We start from the raw sequence: 22,786 nt of genomic DNA, 5'->3' as shown, positions 1-22,786 counted from the left end.
TTTTTTTCTACTTGTTATTGCTATTAGTCCTGCTGAGCTAATGCAGCTGAGAGACAGTAAACTGCATTCCATTATTTCTTGAGTGTCATCCACAGAGGTGTTCGTTATGTTCCACTGACTTACACCTACACAACCCCGTTGTAAGCTGTGGGACCATACCTTTTACAATGAGAACAGAATCTGAAGATAGCAGGGGTTTTACTTACTTATGTAACTGGAGGCATACTTCGTCTCCTGGAAAGAAAGAGCTTGTCATTATGAGAGTCAGCCAAGGTTGCAATATGAACAGCTTACATATGACTTGTCCATTGGGTCTGTTTGAAATGCAAGTCACAGAGAGGTATTGCTGGTTTTATACTACCACTTCAGCATTCAGCATGTTAATAGGAAGCCTGTTTGCTGTCTTAATGCCTTTTTTTTTATGATCAAATTGGTTTACTTGTTTAATTCAGTTTGTTCTTTGCCAGTTAACATTGAATGCACTAGATTTGCTATTGAACAGCTACTATCCTTCCACTTGTACCACTATTTTTGTGTATATACGGTCACAACAGCATGGCCCTTACTGAACCAGCACACTTTCTCTTTGATAAAAATAGAGCAATTTAATACTGCATTCTGGTTTCTTTATTCTCTTATATAGTGATTGGTTTTGCCTTCCAGTCTTCCACCTGTTTTAGAAGTAGCTGCAGAGTAGACTGAAGGATATTCCTTATCTTGTGCTGTCATGAGCACTGAACAGTGTTTGATCACTTCTGTGAACAACATACTTTAGAGTTTCACATGTATTCTTCACTGAAAACAAATTAAAAAGAACCCTGAACAATATTTTGTCTTCTAAATTTTATTGATCAAATACTAACAGAGATTAATGGAGAAAACAAAAGAGGAAGAAGCAATAAAAAGGATGTATGTAGGAAAAAAATAAGGCAATAGTAGCCAACCACAAACTCTCAGAAGAGCAGAGGATCTGTGGGAGCATTAGGGGGACAAAGGATTCGCCAGTTAGGAATGTGAGGAATAGAGTATGGTTGAAGAAACACAATGACTTTTGAAGATGTGTATAAACTAGAGACAGGTGGGGAATATAAATTCCAGCTGTGAACTACAAGATTATTAAGTAGAATTTTCTGTTCACTTCAGAAAGTTTGATTTTAGTGATATTTGGGCCCTTGATCTTCATAAGTTTGACTCATCTGCTTGTGACTTTTCTTTGCAGAAGCTTTTATTTATTTATGTTATTTTCACAAGCTAGATTTCATCTATTCGTAAACAATGTTTTACTAAACTGCCATTGTATTTGGATGACAATTTACACATTTTTGAAGGGAAAAAGGACATAAAAATTACACAAATAAGAGATTTCTGTTTCATGTGCAGAAACATTTACTATTTGTAAAATACTTACTGAATTTAAAGTAACATTTTCCTTTTAAAAGATATAAATTTTTTGGCGGTATCTATTAATGTGCAAGGCTCAGAACTTCATGAATGGGGATATAATTAATTATTTGTTTTCCCTTCAAAATATCGAGCAGATCCTCGATGAATGGAAATTGCGCTCTCCTTCCAGTGCACAGAGCTGTACTGATTTACACCAAGCTGTGTAAAACTTCCCTAAGGGGGGATATTTAGCACAGTTTGTTAAATTAAGTGATCATTTTAATGGACCACACAGAAGGTGTGAGACAAAAGTGAAAATGCCTGGAGTATAAAGTTCTGAACACTGCAATTGGTGACAGAAGGCCTATCAATGAGACAGTAATCCTATAAAAATACAGAAAGATCAGATTGCTTGTCGAATTAGAATTGCTTTAATATGGATGCATGGAAGGGGATAGCAAAGGAGCTGGAAACTTTCCATCTGCTTTGTATACGAAGTGATTAGATTGTGATCACTTAGTCCAAAAGGATAGAAATGATGCACAATTCTGCCAGGATGAGACATGCAAATTGGATCAATTAAGCTTTGAGAGTGCTCAGACAATCTGGTAGAGAAGTTTACATGCTGTGTCAAGTGAAACTTAGCAAAGATCAGTCTTGAATGCTGGGGGCAAGTATTATAGTGATTTAAACTCTAATCTCCAAGCGTAATTCATTGTTTTTGGATTCGGTTATAAAACCGATCAGATAGCATAATAAAACAATCAGATACTATAATAAAAGATTCCTTTAGGAGATGTTTGATGGCATGCACAAGAAGTATGACAGACAAATTAGTCATCTGAGTTGAAACATTTGAGGTAGATGAGGGCAAATTCAGATGACTGACCTTGTTTGCAGTTACTGGAATGCACAATACTAATAACTGCTGTACCTTCATGTCGTCCACCATGCTTTAGAAGCAGGGAGCGTTCCCATAAGGAGCTCATTGTGTGCTCTATTTTTATTGAACCAGAGCTCAGGGGAACAACATGGAAATGATCTCTAGATAAGAGTGCTCTAATTTCATCAGGGATCATCTAAGAATTTGATATATGTACCCTATGCAATGTCTTTTATAGTGGCAAAAGAACATGTTTTTTTTCGGATAGTCAGAGGGTTCTTTATGTAAATTGAAAGTTCTCAATATATGTGAAGTACTGGAACCTTCAGAAATTAGTTTCTGAAGGAAGACTTTGAACGTTTTCAGTAGAATCCAGATGGCTTTCAGAATTAGAAACAGGTCTGCCCAATTTGAATTTTAATGTAGATTCAGCCAGTATACATGACCAATGTGAAATAACACCTGCCATTTCAGTATTTTCTCATCACTTGTTTATCAATGGCACGTAAATTGATTGTTTGACAGCATTTAATGGCAGTGAGTAAGAGACACAGCAAGAATGTGTTCTGGTGAAAACAAGAACAACAGATGAAAAAATCCTGGGTTGGCATCAGCATTGTACAAGGCAAAACTCATATCTATGGATTTCTTTTGAAAAAGAATGAGTGAATTTTAATTTTAATCCATAAATATCTTCTTTCATCGTGTGAGATATCAAAATATGATTTAAGGAAACAAGGTGTAATGACTGCAGAGGAATTTGATGAGATTGTCTTTATTAAACACTCATTGTGCTCACTAAAATAGGAAAAGGCACCAGGAGAGCACTGCCCTTTACATACAGTTGTTAAAATCCTTCTAAGCTGGAAGGCTTTACAATTAACCTAGTATTGTTCACGTTAAGGCAGTTTGTTATGTTTCTGAAATACTAATGCATTATCCTCCTCCACAAATGTTTTCTGAAAAACAGCACAAAACATGGGCACTAAAAGCATTTCTTTCCCAGCCCTTAATCCTATGGAATAAAAATGCCTATCAAAATATGAATTACTATCTTGAGATCAGTCTGGTTATATCTGAAAGCCCTGGCAGATCTGCAAATTTGAATGGTTAAAAAAAAAAAAAAAAAAAAAAAAAAAAGAAGTGTTAAGAAGAAATCAAACCTTTTAAAGCATTTATTCACAAAGGATCACTTTAAATGATCTGAACAGTTTCAGGCAGACTTTTAAACGTCCATATTTACTGTGCATACCCTGCTTCAGCTTGTTCTGAATACTGACAGCTACAGTGTGGATTTATGTAGTAGAATCACTTAAGCTTTCAGTTCTGCTTCTTACAATTAGTCTATGTGATGCACATTTCTGCTCATTAAAGCACACTTCCTTTGCATGGGGATTAAGGCTCTGTTTCAGAAAGGCGCTTAGGCGTATGCTTAGTACCAACTTTCATGGCCGTTAAGAAAGTCCTGGCATGCTGTACAGGGATAAGGACTTGGAGAATTCTAAAACAAAGATTTAATTTGATATATCACAGGGTTAAATTTCCCTACTCTTTGGAGTAATTTTGAACAAAGGGCTGTGGATGGATAGCTATTTTAGAAACGCTTTTGGGTAAAAATCAATGTGATAAACCGTCTGCAATGAAATACATAAGAGTAGAGGAAAAAAGAAAAAAAAAGAAATTGTCCTATAGCCTACTGAAAAAAGAACAACTTATTTGTCATCCAGTGTTTTACCTTTACTGAATTGCAGTGTTAGTACTTGGCCACAGTAGCTAATAGAAAGCACTACAGAAATGTTAGGGTGTTTAATCAAGCCAGACTGAAAAAGAGATTCTAAATGAAACGTAAACATACTGAGAACAGTAACTTGTGTTTTAAGTTAATAAGTTAACCAAGGGATTCTTCTGCTCTTATTAAGTGAACTCATTTAAGACACAAGAGAAGTGTTTACAGGAAGATATCTAACACTGTGCTTTATTTGGTCATGCATTGGTTTTTCATGTTATATTGTCATACCAGCGACGAAACCGTAATGCTTTGCTACAGATTTTCATTGCTGCCCTTTTCATATGAAATAATTTGCTCATATTAAAATGTTACAGTAAAATTTTACATTCAAAATTCTCAGTTCTTGCTTTATTTCCTTAATCCACTGTCAGCTCTGAGCAGTTATGAGTCTCTCCCCAGCATCCCTTCCCATGGACTAATTATATGTGTTATGGACATTGTGTTAAATTCTTAATTTTAAACTTTAGGAGTAGTCTTAGTGATTTTAGTGGGTATACTTATGGAATTAGATTTGTGGAAATGCTTAGGAGAAATCTGGGTGGTGTGGAATATTTTAGATCATATAACCAATATGATGATATGAAGAATTATCAATTTCAAGTTGACAACAAATCATTCAGGAAAGTCAGCAATAAGTATTGCGTTTATCCAAACATACAAAACTATAAAGAAAGACAATCGGAACCTAATTTTTAAGACGCAAAACACAATAACAAACACTGATGCCCTGACATGTATATTATCATTTATGTACATCAAAAATGGAGATGTAGACCAACATGTTAATGCTGTTTTGTTTTAACAGTTTCATAAATTATTAAATAAGTCCTTAACTGTTTTCAGGGAATTATAGGTTAGTGTGGCTGTGGACCAAATTAATTACATTTTTTCTGTATTGTAACTCTTTCATCATTAAAATGATCAGATTGTGCTGTCTTCTGTAGTCCAGTACTTTATAAGCTTCTGTAGAGACAGTCACAGTAATTACTTCAACTGCTTTACAGTTATGTGTTTTACCATTGTCTTCTAGTCTGTCAGGGTTTCAGCACTTCCCACTAACACGCAAAGAAAGATTATAAGTGGATGTTTAGTAACATTAAACTTTCAAGACCAAATGAAATTTGAGGAATTGATGCAACATAAAACCAAACCAAAAAACAACAGAAAAAGCTCTGCACCCTCCGGGTATCTATTCCTCGGTACTAATGTTCTTTGGAAGCAGGTTCCTGTGAGAAAAATCATTATCAACCAAGCGATGCTGCAAGCTATTTTGGATAGTTGAAGCAGAAACAGAATAATCACTCTAAACTAAGATCAGTAGTTTGACAAAGAATAGACTGTACGGGAGGTATAATTTCCACTCTATAGTAAAGACATTCAGTATAAGTAGATATCTCAGAATAATGCTAAATGAATTTCTGTTTGTAAAGTTGGTATTATTGATATGGTAGTCAAACAAGAAGTGTATATGATTATTTTTCCTGCACAGTGCTATTGCAGATAGTTCTTTCGATTACATATGAAAAAGCAGATCCTCTAATATGCTCTCATTTTCCATGGTTGAAATCCTAGGCCTGAATTATCACAGCTAAGTAGAAAAAAGCATATGGGAGAAACAACTTTCCAATCAGCATATTTGTATTCTTTTTTCTTTCTTCTATTTTCAAGAACCGAGAAAAAGTAAAAGCATTCCTTTTGTATTATTGCAGGTATATAAATTCTGCCATCGCCTTTCTTGTTTCATCTCCCCTCTTTCCCTCTTTCGTGTGCCATAAGGCAATGTGCATTAATGCATTCTCCGGTCATAAAAATAATAAATAATTAATAAAAGGATTAACATATTTTTTACAATGTACAGTGGTATAAGAACAAAAAATATTCGTATCACTGTGTATATATATGTATTTATGCATATATACATATATGTATTTTGTTCAAGAAAAGCATATGCTCAGAAAACAGTTCTTTATGTATATTAATACTGTGCAAGCAGAGATTGTTTCATGTGTAGTAGGGGAGAAATTTGAGAAGGAGAATGAGTGAAGTTTCTTGAAGGCTCTGTTTCTGTAAGCTGCTACACGTGCACAAACTTTTGAAGCCCATGGACATCTGCTAGCCCAGAGATACTCTTCTATCAAGTATACTAGGGTCTTTGGTATTTGTTTGCCATGCTACTTTTTCCAAGCCTGATCACGTTCATAGATGCTCTATGTGGGGAATGCAGGGAGAAAGCATCCTCACACAATTTTATTACATTGCTGAAATAGAGTGTAGTGACTTTAAGAGAATTTTGTCTTACAGCTTCAGCGATTCTTGGCAACAAAATAAATCAAATCACTGGACCAGTAAATACATTGGTTTAGTATATAACAGCAAGTAGCATGGTGCATTATGAACAGATACAGATCATGTGAAAATACTATTGGTATGTATGGAAGAGAACTTAGTTCCTTTCCTAGAAAATAAGTAAATGCAGAGACCCAAATACAGCTAGTAAAAGTCATCATTCAGTAATTTGAAAACAGGATTTCACTTCAGTGGTATTTTCACATGATTTAATTGTTTTAGGCACTTGTATAAACGGGGTTTGAGTCATTGGTTTCTTTAATCAAAAATTAAATCTATTTGGCTAAAACCAGGCAGTTTTTATATAGTAGTCAGATAGCAAATCCACTACTATATGGCTTGGTTTGTCAGTGATGCAGTTTTCTTGCTGAAATACTCAGAATGAGTATTCCAAGGAATAAACACTAGTGGACTGAGAGGGGTTTTGGAAAAACGAAAAAAACCTAGAGCTGAATGTTGAACATTGTGCATATTGTTTACAAACACTGTGGTCTGTTTCCCCATTCTAAATTCTCGCAAGATGATTTCTGAAAAGCTTGAAATGTGTGTGTGAGGGGAAATTTCCTCAGGTCTTTTTTCTGTTCCTATTCTGAACGTGTTATGTTGCCTGCAGGCTCTTGGTGGTGCTACAATACAGTACTGCTGTCCCCCCCCCCCCCCCCCCATAAATATTATGCAATTAGTACGTGATGATGCTCAGTATACAGATGGCTTTTACCTCCCAAAGCTGCCAAACTGTCTTTTTACGAGTGTGAATGACAAATAGTCATTTGGGAGAGTGACATGTCATGATGATGGCCCATTAAAACTCCTCAAGAATACTCACGTATGCCCACTCAGCTCCATCTACAGCAGCAGCTGCTTCTGAGTTCCTCCTGTAGCTGCGCTGAACTGATTGGGCTGGCTGCACAAGTCCCTGTCGCCGCAGGGCGTTTCGTGTTCTTATTAAAACCGGGGGGGGGGAGAAGGCACAGCTCTGTGAGTATGGCATCTGCAGGCAGTGGACAAGGAGAGGACAGAATAAGGAAAGGTACGTGTGTGTGCCTATGGATGTATACTTGCATATGCCTAAAGGTATGCGTACATTGTGTACACATATACAGTCACTGGATCACTGCCTATGTAAAGAGCTAAATTATATAAATATACACAGAGAGAGCGAGAGCACTGTAGACACAACTGAGTATTATTAAGAGAAAAAATGTCATTAAAATGTGACATGGTTGCTCTTATCACATCCAGTTTTCAGTATTTCCTATTAATTATTGAACTCACTAGCCTTTAGATGACAGTATCTCTTATTCCTAAAGGAGCATTTCATTTGAACTTTGTCCTTCACTTAGAAGCCTTGAGGGCTTACTTAGATACTAACTGGAATGTTATGAAGAGTAAGTTTTACAATTTTCTTACTTCTATTTTGAATTTTGTTTGAACAATAACCATCAAGGAACTAAGGACGTTTCACTCTTCTCTTTCCCATTTCAACCCCCTTTTTCAGAAGGCTGGCAAAATTAAATATTCACTTCACTTCATGCGGCTGAGCTGATAAGGTTATTATCCTCCTGCAGCACTGATCAGTCACTTAAGAGTGTAAGGACTATATATTTTTCACTGAACCCTTCCACCAATGTTTCTGAAACTTTTACTGGGGAAACAAGATGGGGGAAGGAGGGAATAGTAAAGCCTAACTGTTTATTCCAAGTTTCATCATGGGAGAGAATTCTGAGCAAATTAATAAAAATTCTCACTATAATTTCTTAGGTACAGAAATATAGGTTCTGTAGTAGCAAAGACAATAATCAGAAACTACAGTAATAGGGGAAATAAGGATTTCTTTTCTTTAAAAGAATTCTTTTTATTTTATTCAGAACAAACTGACATTTATACTACTCTCCCTGCCCATCAGTCATGTTTCTTATGTTTGCCTCTCTGGTTCCAGCACTTTAAAATTGGTAACAATTTAAATTGCACCCTCTTTCTTTTTTTTTTTTTACCTCGAGTAGGCTTTTCTTTGTGATCTTGGAGTAGTAGTAATACACACCCTCAGTAAAATGACACCTGACCAGATTCAGGTTATCGGCCTTTTAATTCCTGTTGCATTAAACAGAGCATGAAAAGAAGATGCTGGTAAAGTTGTACGGCTTTACTCTCAAATACTGATCAGTCACTGAAGCTCAGGTGCACATGCTACTTCAGTGTTTTCTATTTGTACTTTTTACTTTTCCTTGATGATTCCTCCCATTTCAACTTGTCATTCTTTTGCCTGTCTCCTTTAGTCTTCCTCTTGCCCCATCTCCTCTGCCTCATCACATTCATTTGAGGTCTGTTTCCCATTCCAGTTCTTTCCTGGTCATTCAGATCTGTCCATGTTCTCATCCACTTTGGTTTGTCATTTGTGGATTTTCTTAACCTGCTTTTTTTTTGCTTGTTTGTTGGTTTTTGGGTTGTTTTTATTTTTTTTAAACTCAGTTTCCACTCTTCCCTTTTAATCCTTTTTATATTCTGTCTTATCCTACGCTTTCTTAATCGTGCACCTGCATGAATACCTTGATTGTAGATACAGCTTTGTTCTCACTGGCTTTATATACACTGTTGAATATGAAGATCTCAGAGGTCAAAATACATCAGATGACATACAATTTGCCTGCAAGAGGGCTATTAGGGACAAGTGGTGGGATGACACAGCTGGTACTCCCAAAGGATGTGCCCTGGTTTTACCTTGAATGTGAAATGTGCTCATGCGATACGTAACCTCTCCTTATCTTGTTGTCTTTGAGGTGAACATGGCTAGATATATTGAGTTGCGGTCATTCGTAGGACTCTAGAATTACCCGTAGCAAGGCAGAAGAGGATTCGGAGACAGTCTGAGATCAGGCAGCCTCTAAGGGCAGTGCTGGATGTGAACAGATCTCAGGAATGTTTCAGACCTAGATTGTCTCAGCGGCTCTTAGGTTTTTGGTCAGCTCTGAGCACTCTAGACACAATTTCGGGGGTTTTAGGTTAGCACAGAACAGAAGTCTTGTCTAGGCTGACTGGGTTTTGAGCAAGCCTGTCACCAGCTGCTTGTTAGATAAATATAATGTGGTTGTACTGTGATCTACAGCACGGGACCTTGTTGTGTTCCCACACAACTATCTCTGCATTTGCTTGACAAGGAGAAAGTCTAGAGGCAACAAAACAGTGCATGAAATTGCTAGTAAGTCAAAGTGGCAAACTGTGCCACTGTGGCACAGTTGTCTATGCTGGTTCCCTACTATACTTAAAATGAGACAAAAAAACTCTGGCAGCATTACAAGTGTATTCCTTCTTTTCAAACTAATTAAAAATGTTAGGGTTTTAGGTATAGCCATTTATATTGACTTGATCTCTTGTCCTCAGTATTATCTGTTATGCTGAAAGCACAGAACATAGACCAGCATATTTCCTTCAGAGGCCAGGCTTGTACTATAGTTTTACATAAATTAATAAAACCAAAAGCAAACAAAAGCCCTCCAGGAGCTCCTTTATCACCTTCTCAACATTTATTGGAAAAAAAACTTTTATAAGAAAATCATTACCTGCTGAATAATACTTTCACTAGTGCCTGGAAATGAAGTCAATTATATGAATCACAGGCCTTTGCTGTCTGCAATAAAATGTTGAGGAATCTGTTTCTGTCCCAAATGACTACTGTAATGAGACTGAAAAGGGAATTTAAAAACATGTCATAAGTTGTTGATATTGAAATATGGTTACAGTTTACAAGAGTGAGAGCTTTGTAGTTTCCTCTGAAAACAACAATTGTAACCAATTGTGAGACTCTTAAACATTGCAGACATGTAGTATGTGTGCACACTGGATTTTTCTTAAATGCTAACTCCATTGTCTGTGCTGAATTTTAAATATTATTGTTCGCATTGAAACTGTTCCAAATCAGTAACATTGAACCCTTAGTTATCCTGATAGTTAATAAATACAATGTTATATTTAAAAAAAAAGAAAAAACCCTAATATCTAGTGCTTTATGAGACATCACTATTCAAAACACTTACTAGCAGTGCTAATCTGAAGCAAAAAGGAATTTCAAAACCTTCTAGGTGCAACCATAGTAAATATTGAATCCAAGAACAGAACTTTTAAGAACCTGGCTATTGTCATGAGCAAGATTTAATTAAGTCTTTGTTTTACATCACCTACTTTCTTTCACCTTCTGGAAATTACATGTTTAATCTGTTTACAACTGACAAGTTTGCTTCTTAAGTCTTCCCAGAAAGTAGGGGGGGAATGTTGTATATAAAGACAAGAGTGTCTTCCTCCCACAATCAGTTCTCAGTTGTTTTGTGAGAGTAAGTTGTGGTTATAAAACGGACAAGTAGGTTGCTCCTGGCTTGGTGTTCTGTCATCCTTTTGTATTTTTTTGCTTCCTAGTCCCTGCTTGCTTTTAAATCCATACAGTTGCATCTGTTCCATATCACCAAGAACTACAAATGCCTGCACAGTCATGAGGAGGCACTTTTCATTCCTCTCCTCCCTTTCTAGTTACTTTCACAGTGAGAAAGGAAAGGGTAAAGGCAAAATAACTCCTCCTTGAGAAAACTGTTCAGTCGTTCTGAAATGAATACACATTTCTTATGGTCTCATGGAGCTATGCAGCTGGGTTGTATTGAAGCATCTCATGTTTGTTCTGCCTGTCTGTCACCATTACCTCTGTGACCCTGCTGGTGCTGAAAACCCAGCAGCTCCTCATGTTCTCCCTGTGCTTTTCTTCTTCACCCAGGATATGTAAACTCTGCAATGAAACATCAGCCATGCTGCTACAGGGTGGAACAACTGCAAAGATAGATCTCTGGGGAAGGAAAAATGGAGGAGAGAGGCATATGAACATTGGTCCTGCTTTAAGGGAGCCTGAACTGAAAATCAGAGAAATAACAAATCTCTTATTCAGACCTCAAACAGATAGGTGGTGGCCAGATTAATTGCTTTCAATGCAATGCAGTATCTCCATACTGATAAAAACAAATGTCCTTCTCTATTGAAAATACAGTATACTTTAATGGCAAGTTATGCCATTAAAATGTACATACAATCTTTGGTTGTACAGATCTGTACTTACAAATAGACAAAATGCAGAAACTATTGAGTGTTAGGGATCTTGAAGGAAATGTATTATTTAGGTTTCCCTAGAATAATCATCATCCTAAGGGTCCACATAAACATAAACGCATTAGGCAAGACTCTATATGAAGCTATAATGCTGCAGGGCCAAAAAATGTAAGTGAAGACAAAATTGCATTCATTAAAGGAGTTAGGGTAACAGTGCCTTTGCTACTGAGTGAAGCTGACTGCTTCCTTCTCTCACACATATCCGAACAAGCATTTTCTAAAACTGGGAGGATCTTTAGGAGTTGGGCCTAAGAAGATATGAATGGCCTCTTTTTAAGCTGGGTTCAGAGACAGTGGAGTGCCCTCCACTCAGTGAATTATCTTCTAAAAAAACAAAACAAAACAAAACCCTGCACGCTGGCATTCTCTGCCTCCACAATGTTTGTGTGGCTTTTCTTATTAGATTTGTTCACTCTCTGCTAACTTTCCTAGAACATCAAAAGTTATCCTCCTATTAAAAATACATCATCTCTCTGTGGAAGCTTGCTGCATCCCTTTTCTGTTGTTATGTACTCTGTCTTGTCATGGTGTAATGCATTTTTGCACTCAATGCCAAAACTCTTAAAATCTTCAGATGAAATATATGTGGAATGTAACAAAGAAGCAACAGGATCAGCATATAATAATTGGATCATGAATCTCATACTGGAAATAAGGTTACATGAAAGCCAAGGCAAACTGGAGAGTGAGCATCATGGATATCATGTGGAGGTGGCAATGGATGAAATGAATTGGAGTACACAATCATTTTTGCCTCTAGCATTCCTCTTTCGGAAAACAGAGGGACAAATTTTATTTACAATATTTATTACAAACTACTTCTGAAAGAAAATCTGTCTGAGATGTTCCAGAATAGGATTAGTCGAGATTTACCCAGTGAATCCTTGAATCCTCCGTGTCTGTTGAAACTGCCTTTGTCTTGATCCTCTCTACTTCTAAAGTCATAGTCTCTATACACAGCTACAGATTGAGCTGCAGTTCTGTCTCCTACATAAATGTCTCTTTAGAAAGTGGGAGGAGCGTTAGACAAGTTAGTAGATTGCACTGCCACAGATGCTTTCGTGAGCCTTCCTGGAAAGTACAACTGTCCTGACGAGTAATATAATTCTATATACTCATCGCCAAATCAAGAACAAATAAAAATCCTAGGTCTCATTCTTAAATGTCTTTCTTCTTAAAAAAGGGGGGAAAAAACTCAAACCAAACCAAACCCCAAAACAACAACAGCAAAAGAATATGCAAAGTGTTTTCTAAAGCTAACATTATAAGGAAAATACTACTTCTCACTTCCTAGGATGTTAAACTAAATACCTGGAAGTACAGGTATTTTGCAGTCACATTTGGTAGTAGCAGAGTTGTAAATACAGTACAGGACTGCTGCATTCAAAAATCTTGTTCTTAGTTGCAAATCACTCATGCGTCTACATTAACGACTTTGAAGATCACTGTTTGGAAGGATTATATTGGGTGGAACTGGAGTAAACATACATCTGGATTCTATCAACCTAGTTTATTTTTGCATTGTTCTCTTGTATTGTTCTTTTAAGTTATCTCAGATTGACACTAAAATACACATAAAAATGTTGAAAAAGTCTTTAGAGTTTTAAAAGTTTTTTAAAAAAAGCTTTACACAGAATTGATTGTGATATAGGGCCAAAGATACACTAAATCTTGAGCTATATCACCTTCCTGGGGTTAAGTAGGTAGAAAATGGTGCTTTACTAACTTCAGCATGGGCCAGCATTGTTTTTTAAAGGCTTATTAGAACAAAGTTTTAACAAAAGGAACAAAGAAGTTTGCTCTCCCAGAGTCTCCACCTTGGAGTAACAAAGGTCATTGCTAAGCACTTTACTAATCCATGTGGTAGCAGTTTTCTACCAAGGCATCATTCCAAAAAGTGGTTTCTGTTCAGCATTTCGCTCCAGGGCACCAGCCACTGCAGTGTAATCCATGAGGAGATTTATGGACCTCAGAGTGGGACTCCTTAAAAAAACATGTATTAATCAGAGAGCCACTGAGTGAGCAAACGGGAAATGCTGAAGCCACAGAATTTCTTCTTTCTCTGGATGCGAAAGCCTTACTCAGTGCATCTTTGAGGATCTACACTTCTGGCCTCTCCCCTGAAGGTCTCTTTTCTTTCAAAACACTGCTAGAAATTTATTCAGGATAGGGCTGGGTCTGAATACATGGTGAAAGGGAAGCTGTGCAGACCTGCAGCATGAGACCCAGGTGTGAGTGCTGCACTACGGTGTGCTGATGGGCTCGGCTTCACCCCACGAGAGAGCACTATGTTGCTCTCAGCAAGCTGAGATATGGAATCCCTTCCCTTCTCTGTCTGAAGAGATCTATTTGCACATCTCTAACCCTCAGAAAACTGCTCTGCCTGATAAACTGCTGGGCATGCTGGTGTCATCTGCTTTTCTCTCATCCAGCACATCCGTAAGTATGCCACAAAAGGTGGAATAACATTTACAGGGAAAATGGGAGAGTCTCAGCCATGACAGAAAGACCAGTGCTCTGCTAGAATATGGGATATGGAGAAAACTGAATCTCTTGAAGAAGATAAAGGCATTGAATCTTTGTATCCCATAACTTCAACTCTTGTGTGATGTGATGCTCAGCGTTTCAGTCTAGACTGTAGGATTCTGGCTATGTAGGGGAACCCACACAATGTCTGTGTAGCACATAGGACACTTATGCACCCTGAAGTACATGTTAGAAAAAGAAAAGAGGAAAAAAAGTAGTAGAACAAAATCAAACACAAGCCAGACAGTTTCTTACTTGCACAGGCCACTGCTCCTTTATAGGGAAGATGGGTACTTCTTCCAGTCAAGTTTGAAAAAGCAGCAAGAGCCCCAGCTCCCAGATTTGTGAGCTGAACAGAGGTATGGTTTATTGAATAAACCCCCAGCCATTAGGGCTGCGGAATATGCAGTGCTGTGGAGCTTGAAAGAGCCTGGGTGTGAGAGACATTTTACCTTGATCTGCTCACAGTGTCAGCATTAACGATTCCTGAATGTGCTGAGAAGTAGGACTTTAAATGTTCGGGAACTCCACCAAAGAAATCTCAGGCTTGTTTAGGTATCTCAGGAGTTAAGTAGCAGCAGAACGAGGATAAGCCGTATTTTGAAATAATGTAAACTTATTTAGACACCCTAGTTCTGTTTTTTGATCCAGTCCAAAGCTCAGACTCCATTTCTGTCTTAAAAGAGGCAGGGCACTGTAATTGCATAAATATGAGATATATAGACAGTGTAAGTGAAATAACGTGTGAGAAATAGTCAGCTTTCTATCCAGCTGCAAAATTCAAAATTGATCACGAATACTTCCCTGCTGAAATAAGAAAAGTTTTAGCAGCTGTGCTAAGTTATGCCTGAGATAGCAATTTTCTGCATGTATTCTGGAAGTGATTACTATCTCACTGATACTCCCAGCTGAGAGAAAAAAATGTTAGTGGATGAAATTATGATGATGATGACAGTCGCGTTACCTCCAAACTCAACAGGGCATGGAGTTAGTTACAAAGTAGATAAGAGATGTAAAGAATCCGAACATCTTTAACGTTGTCCTCAGCTATTTACAAGTAATAATCCACTTTTTATACAAGTGAGCAAGTACTTTGAATTTTATTGATGTTCTTCTCACTTGACCATATTAAGTTTATTATGTGTGTGTGTTACTTTAGCGTGATATCCAGATCAGTTACATAGCTGACATTGAAAAGCATATGAGGATTGTTTGAGCCTGTGTTCTGTAACAGGAAGGTGAGACTCAGGAGACATAAAAGAGCTACAAAACCTGTGGAATCTTGCTCTGTAACTTAAAATAGCTTACATGATAAGGAAGAAAGTTTCCTTCTGTAAATCTGTCTTGCAATTCTAATGGAAGATACATTTTGATCTACTGAGGTACATTCGTTCTGTGCCTGCTAGAAGTAGTCCCAGGGAAACCACCTTGGACTTTTGATGCTGTGTAGTTCAGGCAGTACCAGGACACTTTTTTATCAGACTCTGCATTTTTCTAAAGTTAGATAATGGAAAACAAGATACGTAAGAAGTGAAGTTACTGGCCCATCAGATAGTAGGGAGCAATCTTATAAACCATTCCCTTTTAATTCATTTGATATGTTTTACTGCTCTACACAGTAAACACCGAGGAAATCACTATGTCATTTCCCATGCATGCACGGGAGCAGACACACACGGACATGGAGTTTATAGTGACATTTCTTTGAAATCTCATCCCTCAGTAGGATAATAAGCTGAGAACAACAATGTAGTTAAATCCAGGTAGGAATAAAGTCATGGTTATAATCATATGTGTGCATGTGTATATATATGTGGCTGTATAAAACTTTTGAGAAGACTGTAAGACAATATCAAAATGCATTTGAAAATGAGATTGTTTGCAGGAAAGAATTAAATTATCTTGCTCAAAAAGAGCAAGGTGACAGATTCTGATGGTACCTCACATGCTGTGCATGATAAACATTCAGCTTATCTTTCCAAGAACAATAAAATTTCATGTACTGTTGCTCAACATAAGAATTATTTTTACATATTTCCATGCCACTGACTCTCTTGTAAGTTAATCTCATCTCTCATCAATTTTTCACCAGCTTCACTCTGATGTTGATAAAGGAGATGGTTCCATCAAATACATCTTGTCAGGCGAAGGGGCAAGTTCCATTTTCATTATTGATGAGAACACAGGGGATATTCATGCTACAAAGAGGCTGGATCGAGAAGAGCAGGCCTACTACACGCTCCGAGCACAAGCACTAGATAGGCTGACTAATAAACCTGTGGAACCAGAATCTGAGTTCGTCATTAAGATTCAGGACATCAATGACAATGAGCCAAAGTTTCTGGACGGTCCTTACACTGCTGGAGTTCCTGAGATGTCTCCTGTGGGTAAGTGGAAAATACACTGTTGGTGTTGTGGGAAATATGTTCCTATTGCTTCTTTGAAATTTTAATTATTTTTTACTGTATTGCACTAAGCTACTTAATTATCTATGAGGCACCTGCAACAGTTAGATATTTCAAGATTTAGCTGGAAATAACATGCTAGATTAAGTATTTACCCTTTCAAAAATGTTGTGAAACTCAAATAACTATGTAGGGATTCACATAAGCATTTTATAGTGTATTTCTCATTCCAGTGCCCAGAGGCTTTGTTTTATAATTCTCGTCAACAAGAATAAGTTTCACACCCGTGCTATGGCACTCAGAGTTGATTATATATCACTTTGTTCAGATAAAGTCTGTTCTTAACAAACTCATCAAATTCCTGTTAGTACATGGCATAATTTTTTTTTTGCTAAGTGTTGCACGTATCAGTAACAGTTTACTGTATATTGTTTCTAATACTGAAATCCAGCTATCTGGAAAATATATGCAAGCAGGAGGGACTGGGGTACAACTTGAGAGAGTTTCAAAATTCCAGTGGAATCAGAGAATTATGGCTTTTAAAGCCTTCAGACCCTCTGTTGGAAAAGAAATGCTAATTCTTCCAGAATTTAAATTAGGGAAGAATTTCAACATCAAATCCACTGTCTCTTCAGTTTAAAGAGACCAAATGCTCATCTGTTGTCAGGTGCCACTGTTCCTTTGAAAGCTGATTCACACCAGGTAGAAGTTTGGCCCAGCGACATTTTGGTAAATTTTACTTTAACCTGAAATTATAAATGCGCGCATGAAGCTAAAAAAAGAGAAGAACTTAATCTACTTCACTGGAAATAAGTGTATGGGAAGTCTCACTTCAGGTTAAGAGGGTTGTATGGTGAGTGAAATTAGGATTTTCTTTGCTTGACTGATTTTAAACCATATCAAAATTTAATACTTTCACAGTAAGACCGCCCATATAGAATTTGCTATAATTTCCTCAATACCATCTCCTGTGTTTTTGGATGTTAAACAATGCCTCTAAATCAGAGCTAGAGAGAGAAAAAGAGTCTTCCCTGCCTAAATGCCCTGCAGCAATCATTAGTCAACATTGCTTTTATATTTGAAACTCAGCTTAGGAGCCAATAGCAGATAAGTAAAACATTGCTAATGAGTTTTCTATTTATTTGTTTTACTAAGCAGTGACCATAGACACTACCTCTCATTTGATACTTGGCACTTGTTCATTGTCACTCGAACACTGTGTGGATGGCTGAAGAGGCAATAGTAGCCTTGGAAAGAAAAATGGACACTACAGTCTTTGAGGAGCATCAGGGAGGAGATGAAGTTGTGATATATTGCTGAGAACTGTTTACTGCTGCACTTTGGAAAAAAAGATAATCAGATAAACTAAGACTGTAAAATATTCATCACTTTAAAAATATGTTCTGTAAAAAAATTTTTAAAAAATATTGGTATTTCATTTTAGAATTAGATTATTTAAGTGAGCTGTAGCGTGCAGCAGTGATTAGATTTTTGCACCTTTGTCCTGTGCCCCAAAGAAGTTTCCACATTTCCTTTTGCATGAGTTCCCTCTGTCTTGTCCTGTACTGGCATATTGACATATGGACAACTACTACAGATATATGAGGTTTATCTACACACACAAATCCATGTCTCTACCCCTCACCCATGCTCCATTTGTTCCAAAAATATATCGAGAATCAGTCTGTGGGGAGTGCACAGTGTGCAAGGGAGAACATAAGGACTATTTTTCAAAATGAGCTGCTTTTGCATATGTTGTTGAATCTTTACCACATAAATGACTGAAAGAAATTCTCTCCCATATGGACTACAGCACCAAATATATATTCAATTTATGTGGAATACTGTGCAAAATTATTAACTGAAACCTGTGCGCTCTCTGGGATTTGTGTTGACTAAGGGTGGTTTCATCTTCATGAGCTTTAAACATCTTCATGGTTTGTATCACACAAGTATCAAATACTGCATTGTTACTGAATAAGGATTACCATGAAATGCCTGTGTGGCACTTGTCTTACATAGTCACATCGATTCATAGTTTATTCATATAACACAATTTTTAATTCATCACCTAGAGCATTCATGAAATGTTAAGGAGAAACAAAGTATCTGTCTCTTATTTTGTTTAAAATTATATCCATGACTAGGATTTTTAATTAGGTATTAAACAAAATGAAAGGGATTGCAGGATTATAAACTCAAATTAACTATAAAGCTAGGAGAACTATAACCTTTAACCCAAAGGGTGGTTATGCAAATATAATGATTCTGTATTTTATTCGACAAATATTTTAGGACATTATCTAAGGCTAATTGAAGTCAGTCCTTTCTGTTAATTGAAATGACTTCGGGTCAGATTCAAATTATATTTGGGTCAGGCCCAATTATATTGATTATCTTGGACAGGGTAAATATCTTGATGGCTTGTAAATCTATTCATAGCAAAAATCTCAAAGCTATGGCTCATCTGAAAATCATAGGGCTTTTTTTTTTTAAAGTATGTCTCACTTAAAAAATCTATCAGTGTTATATTTCAAACAAAAAGATTGCAAATTATAGTTAAAAGAGTATTAAAAGAATGTTCTTGTGATGTTGACCAAAAAAAAAAAGCTGTTGTGAGATATTGATCTGTTTGGCTTATAGCCAAGGGAATTGGGGATAAAAATTCCAATACCCAACATAGTTTTGATTTTGTTTAATCTTCTCTACTCTCCACACATATCAACAGCTTTGCTTGTTACCCAGCACAACAAATATCTTTCTTGCCATGTTTATAAATTCTCATTGAGATGGATAGAATCATTTGATTTTTCTACCAAAGGAAAAAAAGAAAATAAAAAAAAAGAGCTCTATATCACACTTAAACATTTGGTACAAGTGGGTAGTGGGTTTTGAGAGCCTGAACGAAGGGAAAGTGTCTCTTTCCAGTCAGAAGCCCCCTCTGCTTCACTTTATCTGACTTGGCTGATGGGCTGGGACCAGTCTTGGGCTTTGTCCCCAAGTGAAGGCAACCTAAGGAGGCTGTGGGAGGAGAGGGGGGAAGTGAAGAGGGTAGAACCTGCCTCCAGGTGCTGTTTCTCCCCCTTCACACTCCTGGAGGGGAAAGGCTGTGGAGGCATTGCTGCAACAGCTCTGTGTGAGGGCCAGTGGCAGAAGCACAGACATACTGGCTGGTACAGAGCAGAACCAGGCCAGGCTGTTTCATGTAAGGATTAGGCAGGTATTATGGGTAACTTGACAGTAAAGGTGTTTAATATTTCTATTAATAGAAGCAGCTGATACTATGTAGAAATGTGATGCCATCATGGAATTGTTTTGTATATTACAGATATTACACATCATTAATTGCTATCAGTCAATGCCTTTAATAACTGACTGCCTTTAAAGGTCTATTTTTAATTTGCTAATATGGCTACAATTCAATTGAGAAGCGTTCGTGCAGTTTCAAAAATAAGCATTTGTGATGCTTATCTAGTTTTAGAAATCAGTTTTATCTTAAATTATTTCACCAATGTTAAAAAGGAAGTCACACAAACATTTCTCAAACTCATGTAAAAACTTTTGGTAAAATACCATACAAGTTACTAGCAAGCTTTTAAAAACCTCCGTGCAGCGGTTTCTAAAAAATAAACTCAGAGATTTAAAAAGGATTGCTTTGAAGGATCTCCAACTCAAAATAAACATCAACAACCTTTATCTGTCTGTATCACAGAAAACATTGATCTCTGTAACATGTCGGAAACGTTGATGGATCTTTACTTGTGTAAATTAAAGTACAAAAAATGTTCTAAATTTAAGGTCCTCTCTGCAAAACCCCCTTGCTTGCTTTTACCCTAATATCAGAACTTAAATAGGTCAACTTCTCAGATTACTGTGATTCTGTAATATCTACCAATATCTATTAAAGGTTAAGTTGAAAATGATAGCTTAAACATTCTGGAAAAAAAGAGAAATCTGTGTCAGCCACACAAAATTCAGTGTGTTATTAGCTAGTATCAATAAAGAAATGTGTGGAACATTCTTTGATTAGCAGTACAGATTTTCCCTCAGTATTTGCTCTATTTGCTGAAGAAGTTTATGAAGTTGCTATATGTAGAATACTTTTTAATGAAGCTTTGTTGCAAAGACATAATTGTAGAGAAAAATAATTGTAGAAGATTCTATATCTGACAAGGAAAGACACTTTTTCAGTAAATAGCCCCTATTTATTTTTTCAACCCATATCAGATACACAAACTGTAAGAAGTATTTAAAGTTGTGAAGCTACAGGACTCTGAGCAATGCTGCCATAAGCAAGATTTATTGGGACATTTATTTTGTTGCATGGAGGGAAGGTGTGGTGCCGTTTGTGGACTGTCCCATGTTACCTGTAAGTCCTGGTCTTGGATGCATGTATGACAGCTGACTGCCTGGGTTATGAGGTAGGGCAAAGTGTTCAGCAATAAAAGGAAGACTTGATTTCAGTGCAGGAACACAAACTCTCCTTTTGTAAGATGATGTAGTTGGAACTATGATGCAACTACCCGTTTTTCATCAACCTATAGATTTATTGACTATCCATGAGTAGCCACACATCTTCATCAGTTACGTTTTTTTTCAAAGGAAAATAAGCATATGAATTTGACATCAACCCATTGCAAGAAAAATTAGGACAGCTCTGTGTTGCAATGGTTGTCCTCTGAAGGATTTCGAGAAAAATCTGCTCCCTCTGGGAAATGCTCTGCAAATCTTCACGTACTGATCTTTCCGTGCATTATGTTGCCTTGGAACCGGTTTCCTACATGTAGGACTTTTCACGTAGTTAGCATACCTTATGTTAGCTTGCATATGCTTTTTAAAAAATACATGGTGCAGAAATATCCCTCTCGGCCTGGGACTTCTGGAAGCTCAAAGTTTTTGTGTGCAACTGGTAAGGAAATAATGCCAAAAGCAGTTGTTCTAAGAGATCTGTCCCCTCTCAGGTTTGAGAGAAGTTGAATAGCACAAAAAGACTAGAAAAGTGTAATTGTTTTTTAGTTAGTGATTACACTCAAATAGGATGAGTACAGAAAAATTTGATGTCAGAATTTCTACCTAAAAAAACACTTTTCTAAAGGATCTATGTGTTTTAGGAGAAAGCCAACTAGATTCAGATACTGACTTTATTCATCTCACGAAATGCAGAGGGTTTGTTTTCTACATGAATAGATTTTTTACAGCAAACAAGCACTTCTAATCTTGCAGGATTTCCAAAATTTCTCTGTTGAGGTTACAGAGCCTGTAATTTCTTTGATCTTGTATTGGTCTGGAGTCCTTGAAAGTGGCAAGAGCAAGGAGCAAAGACGTAACTGTGTGAGGTTTATAAGCACTTTTGCCAATATTTGCAGACATTGTAAGCTTCATTGACAGGGCTTATGGACTTTGTAGAAGTGCTAAGCCTGGCTTTCACAAAGAACACAGGATGTTGAATAGTCATTATGATACCCTTGTACTCTGGCAAGTTTAAAATAGGTCCCTGTATGAAATTACACTATAGAGTAATCTGTAAAATCAGTTTGACATCTGAATCAAAGCTCCTAGCTACTGGTGAACAGAAAATTGATGTATTTTAAGTCCCATAACTGATGAATGACTTGATAGATTAACTACCAATTTCCTTTTTAAACCTTCCATCTACTTAATAGTTGCATGTGAATTTTCAGGTTGAGAATAACCTTTTCTCTGTCCAAAAATATTAGACAGTCCACAAAAGAGAAAAATTGCATTTAGAATAGAATTGCAATCATAATACTTTGTCACGGATACTTCAGGAAGGGAGATCAGGAATGTGGATTAGCTAGGCCATAACTTAAGTGAATAAAGCTATCTTATGAATGATCATTTCTGGTCAGAATTCATTCAAGTAGATCCCATCCTTTGTAATCTGTGCCATTTTATGGAGGGCTGCACTTAATCCTCTCTCTCTCCAAACCTTCAGCCTGGTGCCAGGACCCATTTATGATCATCTGCTTAAAGGAGAATTGAAACGATGAGGGAAATGGATGAGGGATGTACTGTATCAGACATGAAGAATTTCAGAACTTTCTCCCACCCATTTCCTGAAAAAGTCGAAATAAAACTGACAAGAATACAACTATGTTAAGTTCACCCTGGATACTTGCTATTGCAGTTTGCTTTTAAAGAATGGTTTCTAAACTTGCTGCTCTCATTTTCGCATGTCAAAAATGTGTTCATTCGGAAAATGGACCCTCTCCTTAACAAATGCTTTTCTCTAATCTTGTGTCGAAATCCAGTTTATGAAGGAATCTGGTCCTCTGTTGAAGACCTTTACTG

General features: G+C 36.9%; 1 protein-coding gene across 2 annotated transcripts in view; it reads left to right on the top strand.

Moving 5' to 3' along the window:
* Positions 1–22,786, top strand: part of CDH7 (cadherin 7) — a 68,755-nt gene that overhangs the window by 12,746 nt on the left and 33,223 nt on the right. For both annotated transcript variants that reach the window (XM_086472518.1, XM_086472519.1), the window contains exon 2: positions 16,162–16,456. In XM_086472518.1, coding sequence (XP_086328644.1) covers positions 16,162–16,456 — 295 coding nt within the window. The remainder of the gene's footprint in view (positions 1–16,161; positions 16,457–22,786) is intronic.

Source organism: Leptosomus discolor, chromosome 13, assembly GCF_034619465.1.
Source record: "Leptosomus discolor isolate bLepDis1 chromosome 13, bLepDis1.hap2, whole genome shotgun sequence".
Classification (NCBI taxonomy): domain Eukaryota; kingdom Metazoa; phylum Chordata; class Aves; order Leptosomiformes; family Leptosomidae; genus Leptosomus; species Leptosomus discolor.
This window is presented reverse-complemented; position numbering and strand designations above follow the sequence as displayed.